The sequence below is a fragment of the Rhincodon typus genome, unplaced genomic scaffold (assembly GCF_021869965.1).
Source record: "Rhincodon typus isolate 14 unplaced genomic scaffold, sRhiTyp1.1 hic_rhity00001138, whole genome shotgun sequence".
Lineage (NCBI taxonomy): Eukaryota > Metazoa > Chordata > Chondrichthyes > Orectolobiformes > Rhincodontidae > Rhincodon > Rhincodon typus.
Window position 1 is genome coordinate 1 of NW_025966776.1, and position 21350 is coordinate 21350.

Below are 21350 nucleotides of genomic sequence, written 5' to 3' on the forward strand. Positions count from 1 at the left end.
TCTGGCCATCTGCTTCCCTGTAATTACTGACAAATCATCCAGTGTATTGAATTCAGTTTCATTACTGGGTGGGGTGGGATTTGAACCCATAAAGTAATTTAGAACCCATTGGGAAAATCTCAACCTTGACCTTACTGTTGTACAGCAAGTGGACAGTAGAGGGCAGACATCTCCATATACAGCACAGAGAGATGGCAAGTCAGTGTGGGGCAGGGACCACCATGGTGGGAAGTGGACAGGAAAGGGGTGGGAGGTGATGTGGACAAGATTCAGATGAGGAATGAGGAACAAGAGGAGGCAACGGCCTAGTGGTATCATCACTAGTTCATTAATCCAGAAACTCAGTTAATGTTCTGTACCTGGGTTGAAATGCTGCTCTGGCAAATGGCGGAATTTGAATTTATAAAAAGATCTGGAATTAAGAATCTACTGATGACCATGAAACCATTGTTGGTTGTTGGAAAAACTGATTTGGCTCACTAATGCCCTTCATAAGTCAGGAGTGTGATGAAATACTCCCCGCCTGCCTAGATGGGTGCAGTTCCAACAACATTCAAGAAGCTTGACACCATCCAGGCCAAAGTATCTCGCTTGATTGGCACCACACCCACAAACATCCGTTCCCTCCACCACTGATGCTTACTAGCAGCAGTGTGTACTATCTGCGAGATGCTTTGCAGAAATTCACCAAAGATCTTTAGACAGCATCTTCCAAACCCACGACAACTTCCATCTAGAAGGACAAGGGCAGCAGATACACACAAACACCACTACCTGACAGTTCTGCACCAAGCCACTCACCATCCTAAATTAGAAATATATCGCAGTTTCTCCACTGTCACTGAGTCAAAATTCCAGAATCCCCTCCCTAGGAGTATTGTGGGTCAACATAGAGCAGCAGTTTAAGAAGGCAGCTCACTGTCAACTTCTTGAGGGCAACTAGGTACAAGCACTAAATGCTAGCCAGCCAACAACGCTACTTTCTACGAAGAAGAAATTAGGATCTGCACCCTATGGTGTCTATATTCTTTCATGTGGTTATTGGTCAGTTGTGCACTGAAGGGGTAGAGAAGCCGTTGTAATTGTGTAGATGTACAGTAGCATTCCTTACTCCTCATATAGACTAACCTCAGATATTGTACGTGCCTCTCTCATTTTGATCAGGAACTTCTCGAGATTCGAAAGGAAATTGGTTCTGCAATTGACTCTTCAACTGCTGCATACGAAGCCAGGTGAGATACCCCGCTCATGGGACACCATTCTCAATGCTATTTACTTATATTGAAAAATAACAGATCAAGAGTGTTCTGAAATATCCCATCCCTGTATGAGCTCAAGATGATTTTGAAGTGGGGAATGCTGGAAACACACTTATGTGAATTGCTGTCAGTGCCCTGGATACGAATGAAACACTGTGTGCATGAGACTGAATTCAGTACAGTCGATTAAAATTGGCTTAAAGATTACCCCATTACAAACAGCCTCTCCTACACCTTGCTTTCATCTTCAGTTCTGTATATAGTCATCTCCAAGTTGGAGAATATAGGGCAAATGGAATGCTGTGGCATTGAAATGTACTTATATTTCAGAGTTCCAGCCTGATGAGGAGAATCTTATGACACAGAGACGGAGCTGTTTGCAATTAATTCCTGTACATTTGAACCAACCATTTGAAGCAATGCAAAGCTGTGGCATATCCACCAGTAAAGTTATAGATCACAGCCTGCATTGAGTTAATTGATTTCAGGTAATTAAACATTATAATTAGGCTGAGTGCCCAAGGGCTAGAATCAGAGATAAATAGCCTTGTTTCCGATCCTTAGCTAACAATTCCACGGACATTGGTTATGGACAGGATCTGGCCTAACTTTGATGCTCCATGGTCCAGCAGGACACAGATACACACGGTTGCAGCTAAAGCATGTGGTTAACTCTTACGTGGTCTAGAAAACCACTCCGTTATCTCAAGAGCCACCACAAAGTATTGAACTACAGCAGCTCAAAGAGAAGACCCAGTGCCACTTTCTCAAAGATAGCTAGAAGATGGACAAACATGTTGGTCTTGCTGAGACTGATGTACTGAGGGGTGGCCTGTGCCTGTGGAAGCAAACTCCAGTGAGGAATCAGCATCTTGCAGTGAGAATGAAAGAGAATACTGCTTTTTCTGTGTAAGGTAGGGACAGCTGTCTCTGGCTGATCTCTTTACGATGATCTACTGTAGGGATGAGGCACAGACAAAGATGCAGCAAATGAAGGAGAAGGCAGAGAAGGATCTGGCACTGCATGCCGCTGAGATGAAGGAACTTCAGAGAGTCATTGACCATGACAGGAAGTTGAAGGAGTTCATGGGAATTAAAACTCAGGAGCGGTTGAGTGAAGACATGGCATTACACGGCGTGCACAAGCGAGGTAAAAAGAGTGTTAAAAATTCCCTCATCGACAGAGACATTAGTTAATAATACACCCATGCTACGTGAGGGGCAAGTGTTTTTAATTCTCAACGTGTGGATGTCATTAGCACATCTGTCATTCGTTATCCATCTATATTTAAGCAGTAATGATACAACAGAGTGTCTCAGTCAGAAAGAAATGGGGCATTGGGCAGAAAGGTGGAGCTTGGTCAAAAAATGGCCATGATTGTGTTGAATGGTCATGGAGAGTCTACATAGTCTACTCCTGTTCCTATTTCTAAAGTTCTCGGGCCACTTCCAGGGTCAGTTAAGAAGCAACCACATTAATGTGGGACTGGAGACAGATATAGATCGTGACCAGGTAAGGACAATCCTTCCCTGAAGGACAATGGTTAACCAGTTGTGTTTTTATTATAGTCTGACAGCTTTGTAGTCACATTTACTGACAACAGATTTTTAAAAACTGAATTCAAATTCTCAAACTGGACTTGTGGGAATTAAGGTCAAACTCCCTAGATTACAACTCCACATATACCCATACACTATTGTACCACATTGTCTCCATGTGATGTGAGAGCCACCTGACCAAATAACCCACAACTCCCCATCTCCAGTTCAGCTCAATGAGCACTGAACAAGGACATTTGAGCTTGGTACACAGAGATGAGCTGAAGTTAACTGTCATTTTAACAGTGCAGCCTGCACAAAACTGGGGAGACAATGGCCTAGTGGGGTTATAGGTAAATTGTTAATCCAGAAACTCAACTAATGTTCTGGGGACCTGGATTTGAATCTGGCCATGGCAGATGGTAGAATTTAAATTCAATGAAACATATCTGGAATTAAGAATCTACTGATGACTATGAAACCGTTGTCAGAAAAGACCACCTGATTCACTGATGTCCTTCAGGAAAGAAATCTGCCATCCTTACCTGGTCTGGCCTCCATGTGACTCCAGACCCACAGCAATGTGATTAACTCTCAACTGCCCTCTGGCAAATTAGGGACGGGTAATGAATGCTGGCTGAGCCAGTGACACACATCCTGTCAATGAATAAACAAAAAATGTTGGGAAATCTAACTAAAGGGAACCGTGTAGCATCAATTTCAAACTCTTCCTTTTGAACTCTGAACTTGCTTCTAAATGGGAAGATTCATAAGTGAAAAATGTACAAAGTAGTACCACTAAGAGAAGGACTGTCTTATAATAACAGTAAATATACTTCAAAAGTAGTTCGCTATCTGTAAAGCACTTTGGGAAATCATGGAGTCTTGAAAGTTGTGACATAAATGCAAATCTCTCTTTAAAATCCACTGGTGTCCTTGAATCTTGTCCTAAGAACATGGAGACTCAGCAAGGAAAAAGAAGGACGCAAGGGAAGAGACTGTGGAGATGTATGAAGCTGCCTTCCAGCAGATCCGAGCACTCACAGGAGAGGACAATCTGAACGTGGTGGTGGCAAAATTCAAAGAAGGTGAGGCAACACTTTCAATGCATCACGAGGAGAGAGACTTCAGTCAAGTAGCACAGTCAGAACAAAGGAATTATCTGTGTTTCTCTGGTTCAGCGGAGAGGGTGCAAGTGTTGATTGAGGGAGGCGGAATTAGGAGTCATGGTAGCAGGGGGTGGGGAGGGGGAGCTGTGGAGTAAGGGAAGGAGTCAAGCACAGGGTGTCTGGTTACGCTGTTCGATCAGGGATCATCAGTTTTCATGATGCTGTCTTTCATTTCTTTTTTTAAATCACACTTGACAGGGTGATGGTGGTGGTATAGTCACAAAGCAATCCCAGCATTGTTTAAAGCTCTAGTCTTAGGAAACATAACAAGGAACTCACCATTCTAACATTTGACAGACATCAGCCGTGTCATTATTGCAGGATATGATTTATTTACAGAAATAATGGTCCAGCAAGTAACCAAGTTTAGAAGTCTGAAATAAGAACAGAAAGTACTGAACATATTCTTTAGGGCTGGCAGCATCTGTAAAAAAAAAGAAGCAGAGTTAACATTTTGTGAGGAATACATATATATTTATGGACTATGAGGAACAGCAATATGCAACTATCTGGACATTTCTGGGTTGAGGAGGCTTTATCATGTGATTTCTTAGAAATCAAAAGAGGTCAAAGGAAACCGCCGATCGTCTGTATTTTTTTACTGAAAATGCAAGTTATTTTGAGAGAAGACTTTAATGGAGCTTTTGAGAGTGATATGAAGTGAATTTCATGGCCTTTAATTCGCTGGAAAAACAGACACAGAAAAACCCTAGGGTCTGTGCTGTTCATTGCTGGGTGTTTACACAGACTTAATTATGAGGAGTTGTTGAAGAAACTTGCAATAGAAAGCAGCTCTCTCTCTCTCTCTCAGTTAGCAAAAAACAAACCTTAAAACAGAGCCACCTGATAAAATTTTAAAAGTCAGAACTTCTAGCTATTACTCATCCATCAGCAAATTAACCTTATCAATAGGGAATTGGATGAACTGTGAGAAATAAACTTATTCTATCTGCAGAATTCATACTTTTGACTATGGTGGTGTTATTCCTTTTTTACCGATTTCCTCAAACCCATGCAGAGCTGTGTTGTATTGTCTGTGTATGAACAAGTGTTTGGGATTAAGGGGATATAATTCTGAATAGTAGCTTAATTGTTCACTATTTTTGCCATATGTTTGAAGAAGAAGCCTTGCTTATAATAAATAAGTATATTTTGTTCACACTCTGAAACCAATATTAAAGTGAAACAAATTTGCTGTTTTGATGATTCAGTAAACATTTACATTTTTGACATGGCTCTCGAGTAGTGGGACTTGCTTCTACGCACACTCCTCCCATCAGAGTTGTAACAATTTCAATTCAATTACTTCTCATCAGAAATCAAGGGTCCTGGTGATAAAGGCTGTTGAAATGGCAGTGTGAGAGATTAGGATTTCTGTTACCTCTTTAACTGTTGGAATAGGGCTGAATATTTTCATTCTAACTCTCAGACTACACTGTTTGTTTTCTGACAGTGGAAGATCGGAACTTTGCATTGTTTAATTACATCAATGAGCAGAGCAGTGAGATTGAGAGACTGCAAGAGGAGATTGCTGATGTAAGTTTTACAAAAATATTTTCTTTTTACTAACTTATCATTCTTCAGAAACATAGGTTGAGAAAACACAAATTGGCACCAATTTTAATGACCCACTGAGGCAGATTCCAAACACATTTCCAGTCATTGTCTGCAGAGAGGTGTTTGATGGTCTGGAAGGACATCAGTTAGTGATCTCAGAGTAAAATTCTTTGGTGACAGTCAGCATTTTGACAGCTCAACGCAGTTCTTAGTGTTGAGTTGTCCAGCATCATTAGTGGGAAATAAGATCTGGTCCTTTCCAGCAGCTGGTGGAGCCTGCAAGGGGAATCAGAAGGGAAGGATATTTATGAAGTTATTTGTTCTAAAGGTATCCTGGCCAATGTTTATCCCTCAACAAATATTTAAAAAGGATCATTTGGTCAGTATCTCTTTTCTGTTTGAGGGATTTTACTGCAGCCACGTTGGCTGTTATATTTCCCCACAAAATAATAATAACTGCACATCAAAATTTTCACACTGTGAAAACTGTTTTGGCTTGTCTTGTGTTTTTGAAAAGCATCATATAATTGTAGGTGATAACACAGTATGGAGCTGGAGAAGCACAGCAGGCCAGGCAGCATCAGAGGAGCAGGAAAGTTATGTTTGGGGTCAGGACCCTTCAGAAATGGGGAGGGGTAAGGGAGCTCAGAAATAAATAGAGAGAAGAGGTGTGGGGCTGGGGAAGGTAAGTGGGATGGTGATAGGTGAGTGCAGATAGGGAGTGGTGGGGATTGGTCAGTGAGGTGGGAGGGGCGGATAGGTGGAAGAGAAGGTGTCAGGTCAAGGAAGCGGGATGAGAGGGAGGGTTGGACATGGGATGAAGCCGGGGATGGGGAGATTTTAAAACTGGTGAATTCCATGTTTAGGCCATTGGGCTGTAAGCTCCTGAGGCGGAATATGAGCTGCTGCTCCTCCAGTTTGCAAGTGGTGCCATTGTGACACTGGAGGAGGCCCAGGATGGACATGTCACCCAGGGAGTGGGAAGAAGAGTTAAAATGGTTGGTGACTGGAAGGTGTTGTCATTTGTCATGAACAGAGCACAGACACTCTACAAAGCGCTCTCCAAGTCTACACTTGGTCTCACTGGTGTAGAGGAGGCCACATCGGGAGCAGCGGAAGCAGTAGGCCAAGTTGACAGATGTGTAGGTGAACGCCTGTCTAATGTAGAACGTTTGTTTTGTGCCTTGAATGGAGGTGAGGGGGGGAGGTGTAGTACTTCCTGTGGTTGTAGGGAAAGGTGCTGTGGGTGGTGGGGCTAGTGGGGAGTGTGGAGCAGACAAGGGAGTCATGGAGAGAGGGTCACTACGAAAGGCAGATAGGGGTGGGGAGGGAAATACCTCTTTGGTTGTGGGGTCAGATTGTAAATGGCGAAAGTGGCAGAGAATGATATGTTGGATACGGAGGTTGGTGGGGTGATACGTGAGGACAAGGGGGATTCTGTCTTTATTTTTGTTGGGGAAGGGGATGTGACAGCAGAAGTGCGGGAAACGCAAGAGATGCGGTTGAGGGCATTTTCCATCACCGGAGGAGGGATGTTACAGTCCTTGAAATAGGAGGACAGCCTGGCCTGCTGTGCTTATCCAGCACCAAACTGTGTTATCTCTGACTCCAGCATCTGCAGTTCTTGCTATCTCTGATATAAATGTAGGTTCCTACATTCATTTCTGTAAAGGTTCCTTTTGCATGTGTTTCCTTCAAAGTTGAAGAGCATTAGTCTATCCATTCAATTCTCTGACACCCCAGTTCCTCTCTTGTACATTTTTTTAAAATGTAGATCCAGGCACAGATTGAAGCCTTCAAATTACAAGAGCAGCAAAGGGAGCAAGAACATAAAGTTATTCTAAAGAAGATTGAAACTCAACAGGAGGAAGCGAGCAAACAGGCCACCGAATGTGACAACAGGATTAAAGGGGTCAGAAAGATACTTGACCAACTCAAAGAAAGTAAGCGAAGACCTTTTATATTTATTGCATATTTATTTATTATATCAATGACATGCTCAGTGATTGTATATCCACCTGAGTCAGAAGGTACAGGATTTGAAACCTACTCCAGAACTGTCCAAATAAGCGGAGACCATACTTTAGCTTGGAACTCAAAGGTACCCACTCTTGTGTGGGTAGAGAGAACTCATAAAAGCCATCTTGCTACATTGGACTAACCTGTTACTGTCAGGGAGAAAGATGATTACAGACATGGATGAACTGTTTGCTGGTGAGACAGTTAATTAGCCCACAAATTGACACTGTAACAAAATTCTATTCAAGAGGGCAGTTTAAACGTTGCCAATGGAAGATGAAGTTCCACTGTTAGAATGACTTTTTCATCCTGTCTTTCTTACCTCCAATCCTGGAGATGTTCACTTTAGTGGAAATATGGATCCAAAAATACTTGCCAGCCCTCTTACTAGATACTATCAAACACGATAAGCGGTTGTCCCTTCTCCAGAGCAGTACATCTGGAGGATATGGCCTGTACCTGAACAGTCATGGGTATGGAAGGAGATAAATGCAAACTAACTTTTTTTTCATTCATTCATGGGATATGGATTACTGTGACTAGGCCAACATTTATTGCCCATCACTAATTGCCCAGAGGGCAGTTAAGAGTCAACCACATTGATGTGGGTCTGGAGTAACGTATAGGCCAGACCAGGTAAGGATGACAGATTTCCTTTCCTAAAGGACATAAGTGGACCAGATGGATTTTTCCGACTCTACAGCAAACAATGGCTAGAATTTTGTAGTCAATAAATGAAGTGAAGGCACAAACCATTGACATCAAATACAGCTACCCACCAATATCAGGCAACATTTTGTAATATTTATTTCCTGAGCATAAATTGAATTTGGCACCGAGTAAAAGGGTTCTTCAAACATCCAGCAACTACAAAACCATCAAGCAGGGTAATAGTCAATAAATTGAAGAATTCTCACAGGCGGCAAGCTATGAATTAAAATATGCTGATTATATTTTAGTTCATAAATTTTAGAGAATGTAATAAAAATTAGAACATAAAAACTGAATTAGTTGTTCAAATACTATAGGTTCTTAATGAAAATCACTTTCATGCTTAAAGAAATTGAACTTTCATCATAATGGAAAGATTTGGCTTTCCACAGATTTTTTTTAAAAAATAGCTTTGCAGTTCAAAGGGGTTGCCCAGTGAGCTAGTACAACATGTGTTATTAGTAAGGAATAACTTTTTCAGGGATTTTCAATCTCCCAATTGTAGCTAAGAAGGCAAGTTCTCAGATCAGTTATAACATCAGTGACTTATAAAGATTGCTGTCTTTGGGAATTTCGATGGCCTAGCCTGTCATGGAGCAGAGAATCACTAGCAGCATCTTCTGGGTTTTACTGTGCATAGGTCGATGACAGCAGTTGCTGCCAGTTGCAGAACACAATGATGGCAAGTGCTGACAGTTTCTGTGACATTACACAACTGCAAAATCTGGGCTAAGATTTCAGTGAGCCAATCTCTGGAACAGGCCCTGAGGAAAATGGTGGTTCAGAAAGTATTGATCTATTTAAAGGCAAATTTGATAGATTTCTTTCTGAGTAACATGTTAAATTCCCAGGTGGAATTTTTTTTTGAGACTAAGTTTGGAGGTGGGTATAAAAGTGGCAGTTACCTCCACTTGGGACAGGTCAGATTTTTGGAAAGAAACGACTCGGTTATAGAGGAGCCAGGTAATAGAAGACATTGATCCTCACTGGAGCCTAGAGGAAGAAGCTTATCCTGCCAGGTACATGGCTCAAATATATAGTCATCTGTGAACACATCTGTTTCCCATGTTTGCTGAACAAGACTGCATTCATGAATGTAATTCCAGGCTAGGATGTTAATGAGTTATTAAAGATAATGAATGATATTCATATACATGAAAGAGGGTTCCTGAACATCAAGGTAAAGAAAGCCGCCCCTCCCTACAGATTCTGAGAACTTAATGGCAACTTTAACCAGCTGTCAGGAAAATTGATGTTTTATTTCCTATCTAAGTTCCATTGCCAATCTAAAAGCTCTGGAGTGAAAACTGCCCACAGTGTGTGAACAATTTGACACATGGCCTGTGTTCATTATCATGTGCTTGAGCAGAACAGGTAAAACATTCAATTCCAGATCCATACATGGACAGAGCTGCCTTGGTCTTTCTTGGGACCAAATCCAACAAGAATCAGCACTAATGTGAAGAGAAGAAAATATGTTCTGGTGAAGAGTCACTGGACTCGAACTGTTGACTCTATTTTCTTCTCACAGATGCTGCCAGACTACTGAGTTTTGCCAGCAATTTTTGTTTTTTGTTTTTTTTTAAATTCAGCATTAAAACATTTTAATTGAAAGTTATTCCATCTACAGAAATTGATTCACTATTTACTAGAATGAACTGCGATCGATCTATTTTGGATGAAATGTTGGGATCTTCATCCGGAATCCGGGATAATAATGTGATGCAGTACCTGGGCCTCATTGAGCAACGCACCAATGAACTACTGTCTATCCAATCCTACCTTGCATCCAAGGTATTGATAAATTATATGCTCAGTGTACACTCTGCTTTCATGGTATATTTTGAGTTTTGCATTGAGGTAGAAAACCATTTCCATTCCTGAGGATATTTTGTTGTAACAAACACTCAGCTGACAACTGAGTGAGCTGACATAATGAAAGAACTAACATAGATGACATGGGCTGAACAGTATCCTTTTAGTGCTGTCTGATACTAGTCCCGGAATGACTCAAATAAAAGTTTAGACAGAAAGCTGATTAAATTCAGTTCAGGTTGTGTTCAAACATGCTGGGTCTCTTTGACAATGTGTGTAGTGCTAACAATTACTGTTCTAAATCCTGTTCATTCCAGGATTACAACAAGCCATATGACCCACGGGAAGCTGCCATTTTTTTGATGGGCCAGAATCTGAAAAAGCCCCCCCCGCCGGTCTACATTGAACCTCCCAGCACAGGGTCTGTACCTCCCACCTCAATTCCATCAGTCAATCTGGGGAGAGGCAGAGATCAGCCATAATCATGAATTATAATCACATGGAGATTGCAAGCTGTTCTGACCCAATTCATAATTTTCTTCTTGGTTTATAAATCACTTTGTTTCACATCATTTACAAAACAAGAGGTTGTGCAGACACCCTCTGGCTCACATGAGGAGTTGGTACAAAATACACCAGGATCAAAATTGGCCTTTGAGGCTGTGCAAATATAGTATTTGCAGAGTAGCAGCCCACTTGGAATGAAAAAAAGACAATCAGGCATGTAAAGACGTGCACAGTGGCTCCGTGGTTAGCACTGCTGCCTCAGACCGCCAGGAGCCCGGCTTCGATTCTACCCTCGGGCAACTGTGGAGGTTGTACATTCTCCCCATGTCTGTGTGGGTTTCCCCCAGGTGCTCCGGTTTCCTCCAACAGTCCAAAGATGTGCAGGCTAAGTGGATTGACCATGCTAAATTGCCCATAGTGTTCAGGGATGTGTGGATGGGGATGGGTCTGGGTTGGATGATCTGAGGGTCGGTGTGGACTTGTTGGGCCAAAGGGCCTGTTTCCACACTGTAGGGATTCTATGATTTTAAAACATGGCAGTATAACTGTTAGTGAGTCATTGTATTCGGGGAGAGGTGAAAATTGGTGATGAGGGGAGGGGTGGGCAGAGGGGAGTGCAAAGAGATTACAACTAGATTTCTTCCCTGATGATGTGGGTTGGAGAGTTCATTGACTGGTGGTAATGTTTGAGTAAAAATTTAACTCTTCCAGAAATGATAGTGACAGTGACGTGGAGTCTCCAGTGACTGACGAGGAGGAGAGGCCCCTGACTCAGAATGAACTACGGCAAAGAATACTGAAAGGGGTAAGGTCAGAGTGTGTGACCTATTAAAGATCTTACAGCCTCCATCCCCTTCAATGAACTGATTAATATGCGTTTTATTGTAAATAAAATCCAGCTCCTCCCCACTGTAATATTTGGTTTGAACCCAATCACACTCCAGATACTAATCCTTAAAAACCTTTATTTTGCTTTTCCACCACTGCTGAAGATGCTGACTCCTTATCACTGCAGTACCATTAAATTGGGGCTGCTAATCTTCTGATACCTTGTCCAAGTGATAGCTGACCACAAAAAACATTACAGCACACACTCATCACAAAGGTTCATTATAAAAGGTAATTTCAGATGGTGGTCTTAATGTCTTTCATCTGTTCACAATGTAAATCGGATATTGTGAAATTGTCCCAACCTTGCTGTTCTTTCCTCAGTTCTCATTGTTGGAAGAACTGAATTATTGCAAACTGACCGAGTCATAAAAGCCAATATTTCTTTTAGTGACTTGTGATTGGATCATTTGGCATAATGGAAGGAGAAAGGTTGCATTGAGGAAAGGGGGATTTTGAAACTCCTAAGATATCCCACAATATTACATTTGGAGTTCAGAATCAAAATGCCAGCAAACAGCGATCCCACCCAGAGTCAACTGGTTAAGCCGCAGGTGTCAGCTGTCTGTTGTTTGAGTCAGAACAATTGGTTTGTATCTCATTCCAGAGACTTGAGCCCATTATCCAGACTCCACATTCCAATGCAGTACTGAAGGAGCATTGCACTGTCAGCAATGCCATGTTTTAGATGTGATGTTAAACAAAAACTTGGAGTTTCTTCTCAGATAGATGAAAAAAAAGATATATTTGAAGGACAGAAGAGTTCTTTATAGTATTCTATTACATTTATCCCTCAACCAACATCAGATTATCTAAAACAGATAATCAGGCTATTATCTCAGAGTTGTAATATATTCAGATACTGGCAAGGAAGGGATGCACGAAATTTTACAATCTGTGGCCAGAGATTGATACAGCTAGTGGGTAGTCAGCAGTATAAGTCAGATTTGTTAACCGCGTTGTTTGAACTACATCTGTATCACCTACACTATTCCCTCTCTAATCGGTATGCCATATCATTAATGAGTTTAGTTATTTCATGTCTCAATATTTTTAGGTGATGAGAAAAGAAGCAAAGGCTTTAAAGAAGAGCAGCCATTATGACCGCTCACAGCAAAAGTTCTAAAGGCCTCAAAGCAGCACCATCAACCAAGAAATGCTGAAGAAGATCATATTCATAAGATTTACTTTATGCTTAGAGAAATTACCATGTCTGCACCATTTTCTCTATACAGTGTCTTCATTAAGTATGTTTCTTTTCTAAATTTGTTCACGGGATGTGGGCATCACTGGCGAGGTGAGTTGCCTTCTTGAACCACTGAAATCCTTGGCATGTATAGACACTCAAGAGTGCTGTGAGGAAGGGAGTTCTGTGTTGACTCGTTGCTGGGTATCAATTTTTAATCTCATTGCATTTTTTTAAAATTAGAAGTCTTGTAATTCCAGAATAAGCATGTATGGAATTAAATCATTGCCCCTTGTATAATTCTTCAAAGAGGAATATGCCAGGTCACTATAAATGACATTAGCTATGAATTTGCTTATGGATGCAGATCGCTGGAGCTGAGAATTGGAAACTCCATGAGTTAATTAATTGGGATAGTCACTGTCAGGGAAACACTGCAAGTTATTAATAGTAATTGCTTCAGTTTAATATTTATATGCTATTCTCTAGTAATTAAATTGTGAGAAGTATATAGTCTTTCAATTCAGCTAGTGTGGTTCACTTTGGACAGTGGCTTCGCCAGGTCTTTCTACCCCAAATTAGCTGGAAGTCTCTGGTTGAAAGGTCATTGAGTGCAGAGTTACGTTTTGAGAGGGAGAGCAACAGGACTCAGTGTTTGTAGTAATCTTGAATGAATTTAAAGTTCCATACCACAGCTATTATTTTCTGGTTATGCTTATGTAAAATGCCTTTGGAAAGTTTTCTCCATTAAAGGTACTGCATAACTACAGTCATTGTTGTTAGCATGAGGTTTAGATATTTGACTATAACACTAAGTTGCACTTATAACATTACTTTCAACATGACAACATGTCCTAAGGCTCTAAAGAGAAACCATGCCGAATCTTAATCTTTAAGTTTAACATTCTGAAAGCTAAGTTTCTTGTTGATTTAATTTATACAAATTAGATCACAGGTTTGAAGCTTGTGTTTCAACTTGATAAGAGGGTTTCTCTAGTCTGCTGTCTATAAAAACAAAAAAATTTATGTGACAGCATTTAATACCCTCCAATAGATGGTGTAAAATAAGGGTTCTGTGTCACACATTGTAATAATTTACTGATGCTCCTTCCACCACTTAGAAGGACAAGGGCAACAGCTGCAGGAGAACATTTCCAGTTCTAAATATCACTCCAAGTCAGACACCATTGTCATCATGTGACAATAACTTTCACATCCCAACGATGAATACAGATATTCCCTGGTTAGAATGCATTCTAATGACACGTTTTATTTTAAAGCAGTTTGAAATGTAGGCAATATAGTCAAATGCTGCTGCTGACCATGCCCATCATTTTCACTTTAACATGGTTACTGCATGATTTTGTACCTCTTTTCAGCCAGGACTCTTGCCCCTTCAGAACTCAGAGTAACTCCTTGGAGTTCACTTCTCCCTTGTGAATTAGCAAATCAAGAACAATCCCAGAATCTTTTGTTTTAATTTGCAATTAAAAATAACAAAATAATTCTAAACTTTCATATTCAATATTAATCCAACTTTATAATTTATTAGTAAATTCACATCTTGGACAAATTAAATGAAATTATTCACACTTAAATTTGGAAATCACTTTTTACTTGTCTTTTTCAGAGGTTTTGCCCAGTGATCCACTGCAGAGCAGAGGCCAGTTTCACCACTTCTGGAATTGGTCTGTCAAAAACAAAAATCAACAAACTATCAGCAAATATGTCTTTTGTAATGTTGCTGACTTCTAGATTTTCGGGAGATAGTTTTAACCAAATTCACTGGTGGGAGATGGAGGGGATTGAAATAACTATCTGAATTACCACCCATTTTACAATTGATACAATTTCACTTATTATTGATTTCTGAATGTAAATCTTATAATCAGACTAGATCCTATCAATTCTTGAGTTAGAATCAGATCCTATCAGTTTGTAAGTTAGGACTAAATCCCCTACATCATTTTCAACCACTGAGATCAGTCTGCCTGTCACTTACCAGCAATTACACCTAAAAACCCCACAAATATAACACTACGTACAATCACCAACCCAGCATTCGTAATGGGTTGTTCTACATTGGAGCTCACTATATAAACACATAAGGTGGTCATTAGTCAGATCTTCGCTCATCTATTCAGAGAAACCCTTCCCTCAGAAACTGTCTCCTGTTTGCTCTATGGTCTCAGTCTTCAGCTGTTTTGGATAATCAATCCCAGTTCAAGTGAAGGAGCTGTTCCTGACCACAATTTCACTGGTTTAAATGCCATTGCTCATCATACTGTAACTGTGAAGCTTCACAGTGTACGGCGTTTACTGTTCCCACATCCTCTACTTTCTCATATCTTTCTATCATATTGAATAAAGATTTGAGTTAAAATTAATCATAGTTTATATTATCACAAAAATGTAAAATATCACCTTGGTGCAGTATTCAATGGATTAACTGATTTATGTTTAGTTCTGTCAATCTGTTGACTATCTATGTTCAAGTGTTTGATTTACCAAAGTGTAGTCTCTAAGAACTAGAATAAACAGAAGATTCCAAAAAGATTGGAGATGCTAGAACTGAGAACATATATGGAGATATCCTGTGATTGAAGGGATATTTTAAAGCACTGTATTTATATTATTGTATATTTAAAATTAGCATAATCTCTTCATGGTAAGTAAGATACATAAAGAATACAATAAGCCTGCAAATGCACAAAGCTCAACACTTCTGTTTAAAATTTAAATAATTTACCAGACTAATAACTGTAATTTACCTGCTCATTGTTGGTCCTCTATAAATGGCTGATAGGAATGGAGCAGATTTATTTAGATCCCAATGAGGGGGTATGCCAGACACTCTGAACTCTTCTAGAAAGTCAACAATTATTTTCTAAATTCCGAGAAGGGTTATACTGGTATATGAAGAGTCAGATCTGGAGTTAACTATCAGGGCTCCTGCAATTGGTGCAAGATTTTTGGTTCTCAAATACCCCCTCACCAGATGAAGGAGCTTCACCAAAGGAAAGATAAATTGTTACCAATTTGATCCAAATTGTTCTGATGACAGATTTTTACTAAAACATTCACCCATCTTTGTACTTTCTGATCGTGATGGGCTTGCTGTCTGGTTTTGTTTATACTTCTGATTAGCTAACTGTACCCTGTTCATTTTTAGAAGAGTGAAAGAACTTGCATATACTTAGTGCTTTCAAGCCTTAGGACAGCACCAGCACTTCACAACCACAGGCACTGTGGGAAATGCAGCAAGGTGGCACTGAACTAAATTATAGATAGTCTGTTTTAGGAGTGTTGGCTGAGGGATAAACACTGGCCAGGAGGCTTCCCCTGTTCTTTTTTGAAGAACGCCAAAGTATATTTCACATCCGAGAAGAGTAGATAGAGTGACAGTGTAACATTTCAGGTGAGGTGGCATCTCCAACATTGCCACACACCCTTAGAACAGTAGTATATGGTCAAGTCTTTAGAGTGACATATTAGCTTCAGCAGAAAGGGAAGACAGATAGAGATATAAATGGTTGTATGCATTATGGATGAGGTGCATGTGAGTGGGCTCTAAAACAGAAATGATGTATAATAGGCAGATTGTATAACAAGTACATAAAGCAGGCAGGGTATATGATTGGCATAATAAAAACAGAAAGCGCAGGAAAAACTCAGCAGGTCTGGCAGCATCTATAGAGTGAGCAACGAAGTTAATGTTTCAAGTCTGGTATGACTTCTTCAACCGTTCTGAACAAGAGTCAGATTGGACTCAAAATATTAACTGTTTATCTCTCCAGAGATGCTACCAGACCTGCTGAGTTTCTCTACTATTTTTTAATTTATATTATTGGATCTCCAGCATGCATAGTACTTTACTTCTGCTTGAATGCTTGTAATGGAATGAATTTATAATAAGTAAGGTGAATGGGAGAGTTTTATAATGGATGTTGATTATAATGGTTTCTAATGGGTACAGTTATAACAAGAGGGCATTGTAATAGATTGCCAATCCACTTGCACACATTTAGTAACTGCTGAAGTTGAATTTACAAACCTGGTTTGTACTGATTTTTTGGATCAATTCTCAGTTTGTGCTGTTGGAGGAAAAGGTGAAAGTACCGGAATGTTCCACTAATTTCCACTTGGTTATTGTAAAGTGTTACTTGAGTAGATTTCAATATGTATGGGTTTTATAAAGAGATTCAATCCCACAGCTCTGTCATTTCAATCCCCAGGAGTGGATTTTTAAAAAATCGACTCAAGTGCAGAACCTGGGGTACCACAACCTCTTTTTCTGGAAAGAAGTGGCAGGCTACTCCTGGAACATAACACCTGCATTAGCAGCATTAATTTCCTAAAATCTACCCCAAATATCTTTTGATTGTTGAAATGATCACAGCATTTGATTATTCTGTATTGGCACAGAAGACCACACGGCTTTCTCTCCTCGAACGTTCAGCATCGAACACCAGCAGGTGACTCAACAGGGTCTCCTCGGGACCTGTCCTGATCAGTGATGGATTGTTCTCCTGTGAAATAAAAGAAAAAGTAGAGGGAAGTCACACGGTGAAAGGCTTTGCAAGAGCAATGCCACAAAGCACTGAACAATATGCAAAACGCAATTCCACTGTTCACACATAAGCATCAAAAATCACTTGGAGCATAATAACTATTGTTTTACATCAGGCCACAGGATGCATTGAGGTGGCTGCTGTAAAATGGAGGAGTGAGAAACTCACAATGGCTTGCAAAAATATGAAACTGGAGTTAGTGTCATGGGCTGAGAAAGATAAAAATCAGAGTTCTAGGTTCTGATGATTATTCAGTGACCACAGACAATATGATCAAGCTTTGCAACAAAGCTCTCCATGGTGATCTGTCTAAATTTACTGAACAGATTGAGTTTAATATGTCTCTGGATGCAAACAGTCTTATCAGATTTTTAGATTATTTTATTCTTGTTGAATACTATGGAAAAGTAAGGACACAACAAGCTCTGTATCTGCTGAGTAAGCCAGCATTTCATAATTATCCAGTGATCTCTACTGGAAATTACATGAGCTTGGAAATGGCTCCATAGTCAAATATTCTACCAGCACTCACTGTCAGGGTTCATGTGTGGTAAATGGTCACTTGAATGAGGAGTTGGATGGACATCATGTACATGGAACTAGACTTCACTAAGATGCAAAATCTTGAAGAGGACACTTAAACATTTTCACAAAAAAAAGTCAATTTTAAAAGATTTACGAGATAATTCCAGAGATGAACTGCTTGTCTTATGAGCAGAGATTGAGCAGTTTAGGCCAATACTCACAGAATTTAGACGAATGAGAGAAGATCTAATTGAGGTACACAAGATGCTAAGGAAGTTTGACAGTGTATATAAAAAGGATGTTTTCCCTTGTGGAGCAATTTAGAATGAGAAGCCACAGTTTTAGGATTAGGGGTGGCAGATTTAAAAAAGAGATGAGGAGAAATTACTTTTCTCAAAAGGGTTGGGAATTTGTGGAATTCACTTCTCAAAGCAGATGTTGGGACACTGAATAAATTAGTAACAGGTTAAAGGGCTATGGGAAGCAGACAGGAAAGTTGACTTGAAGCCAAGAAGAGATCAGCCAATATCGTAATTAAACATTGGAACAGGCTCACAGGGCTGAACTGCCTACTTCTGATCCAAGTTCTTTTGTTCTCACGTAAAAAGGAATTGGTTCACATATCCACATCTCATGAGTAGTATCCCTGATCTTGGATATTCTTGAGATACTTAAAGTTAAACTTTACCCATTTCAATGGGAAGGGGGTTGGATGCATATTTTCCTGTCATTATTTCTAAATGCAAACAGAACTAGGACAGAAATTTGAAGAATTACAAATGCCACTTGCACCACTGTTCCTATACTGTGCGCCATAAGGTCTGTTGGGCTCAACGGATGCTGTCTCCATTAGAAGCATTCTGAACTTGCTGCTACCAACACACTATTACTGTAAAGCTACCATAAATGGGAAGGATGACTCTACTTGAGGAATCTGGGAGAGACAGTCCCCTTCAAGCTGCATAGGGAATATCTATGGTGGTTGTTTATATGGAATTCCAGAAGGCATTTGATAAAGCCCCACATAACAGACAATTAACTAAGATATCAGCCCACAGAATTGTGAGCAAATTACTGACATGGCTGGAAAATTAGTCAAGTGGCAGATGACAGAAAGTAGGAATAATGAGTAGGTACTCAATTTGGCAGGATGTGACCAGTGATGTCCAAAAAGAATCTGATAGGGCCTCAATTATTCACATTATTGATTAACGACTTGAATAGTGGCATACAAAGTCATACGTATAAATTTACTGATGATACAAAGTTAGGTGGCATTGTAGACAGTGTAGATGACAGCATAAAATTACAAAGGGATATTGATGGACTAGGTGAATGGGCAAAACTATTTCAGAAAGAGCTCAATGTAAATAAGTGTGAGGTTATCTATTTAGATAAGGGTACTTTCTAAATGGGATGAAGTTAAAGACTGTGGATGATTTAAGATACTTGAGGGTTCAGGTGCATAAATCTTTGAAATACTACAAACAGGTGCAGAAGATAATCAAGATGGCTAATGGAATGCTGGCCTTTATATTTAGGTGACTGGAGTATATGGAAGCAGAAGTTACGCTGCTGTTGTACAATACCCTGGATAGACTGTACTTTGAGTACTGTAAGCAGGTCTAGTTACTACACCTTAGGGAAGATATATAGGCCTTGGAATGAGTACAACATAGATTTACAAGAATGACACTTGAACTTCAGGGGTTAAGTTATGAGAAGAGATTATACAAATTAGGCCTGTCTTCTCGAGAATTTAGAAGGTTAATGGGTGATCTGATCGAAGTCTTCAGGATATTAGCAGGAAAAAACAGGGTAGATTAAGGTAAACTATTTCCACTGGTTGAAGATTCTAGAACTAGGAAGCATAATCTGAGAAACAGGGCCAGACTATTCAAGAGACTGGTAAGGAAGCACTTCTATACACAGAGAGTGGTAGAAGCTGGGAACTCTTCCACAAATGGCAGTTGATGCTAGATTAATTGTTAGTTTTAAGTCTGAGACAGGTAAACTTCTACTAAGCAAAGGTATTAAGGGATATGGACCAAAGGCGGTATATGGAGTTACGCCAAGATCAGCTATGATCTCTCCAAATGATGGAAACGGCTTGAGGATCTGAATGGCCTTTTCCTATTCTTATGTTGTGAGCTTATGATTGAATTTCAATAATGTGATACTGGATATGAGTGAATGTTTTGCAATGTCTGTTTGAACTGAAAAACATTTTCTAGTATAATTATTTGATTTTGAATTGATTTGATTTATTATTGTCACATGTACCTAGGTACAGTGAAAAGTTTTATTTTGCATGTAGTACTGGCAGACCATACCATACAAAGATCATAGGGTGATAGAACAGAGGGAGGAATAAAAAGTTACAGCTACAAAGAAGGTTCACAAGATCAACATTAGATTTGAAATTTGGGAGGTCCATTCAGAAGTCTAATAACACTAGCGAAGAAGTTGTTCTTGAACCTGTTGGTACACGTGTTTAAGCTTTTGTATCTTCTGCCTGATGGAAGAGGTTGGAAGAGATTATGACCGGGGTGGAAGATGTCTTTGATGATGTTGGTTGCCCTTCCAAGGCAGTAAGAAGTGTAGATGGAGCCAATGGATGGCAGGTTGGCTTGCGTTTTGGACTGGACTGTGTTCACAACTCTCTGTTGTTTCTTATGGTCCTGGTCAGAACAGTTGCCATACCAAGCCATGATACATCCAGATTGAATGCTTTCTATGGGTGTATCTATCAGCCATCAGTCAGCCGTGGATCACCTTTCCGTAATTGTCACTGGCTCAAAATCCTGTAAATCTGTATCTCTCAGTTCTGTGGAAGCACTTGCACCACACAAACTGCATCTGTTCAAGAAGCAGTCTCTACACTAACTTGCCAAGGGCAACTAGGAATGGGAAATAAATGTCAGCCTTGCCAACAGCTCCCACGTCCAAAGAATAAATTAAAAAGATATTTCTGAACTATGAAGAAGAATGGGATCTGGATGTAACAACAGTAAGATTGCATTTTAAGCAATTAATTAATGATATTGCTTAAACATGATTATTGCCTAACATTGCAAGAGTGCTATCTGTCCTTCATGACAAAACTACTTCAAATAGCAGTTTGTCAGAACAGGACCAGTCCATTTCCGAGTTGTGTTGGAAGAGTCCGCTTTTAATTCCCTTTGAATTGCAGTTATATGCCAATGTTCACTGCATGGGGAACATGGAATGTACAAGTGTTCTTTCAAGGTCAGGGGAAACTCACAGGCCAGATGTTCAGTTCAAGTAAGAAAATTCTGGGATTCTAAAGTCAAATGAAAGTGTAACAGTAAGCAAGTCAAATGATGCAATAAGGAATTGGAACTTGCACCAAATAAAAGTAACCACCAGGTGGCGGTGCAGTATCACAACTGAGCAAGATTTGACTCTGACATTTTCCTTCCTTGAAGTTTTTTATATATATAAAATGGAGCTATATGTAGTAGCTACCGAGGAGTGTCTCAAAGGAGAAAAGCAAGCTTGAGATTTGGAGAATATAGGGATGGAATTCGAGAATGAGGGATCTAGGCAACTGAAGATACTGCCACCAATGCAGGAGCAATTA

General features: G+C 40.0%; 1 protein-coding gene across 1 annotated transcript; it reads left to right on the top strand.

Annotated features, from left to right (window-relative positions):
* Positions 1 to 1164: 1164 nt before the first annotated feature.
* LOC109933497 (coiled-coil domain-containing protein 63-like) lies at positions 1165 to 16363 on the top strand (the record flags this gene model as incomplete). The annotated part of the gene is made up of 9 exons (XM_048592391.1): positions 1165 to 1232; positions 2222 to 2409; positions 3752 to 3886; positions 5421 to 5503; positions 7299 to 7467; positions 9885 to 10048; positions 10387 to 10490; positions 11288 to 11381; positions 12522 to 16363. Coding segments are annotated over 9 exons (1074 nt in total), but the record flags the coding sequence as incomplete, so codon positions are not given.
* Positions 16364 to 21350: the final 4987 nt, after the last annotated feature.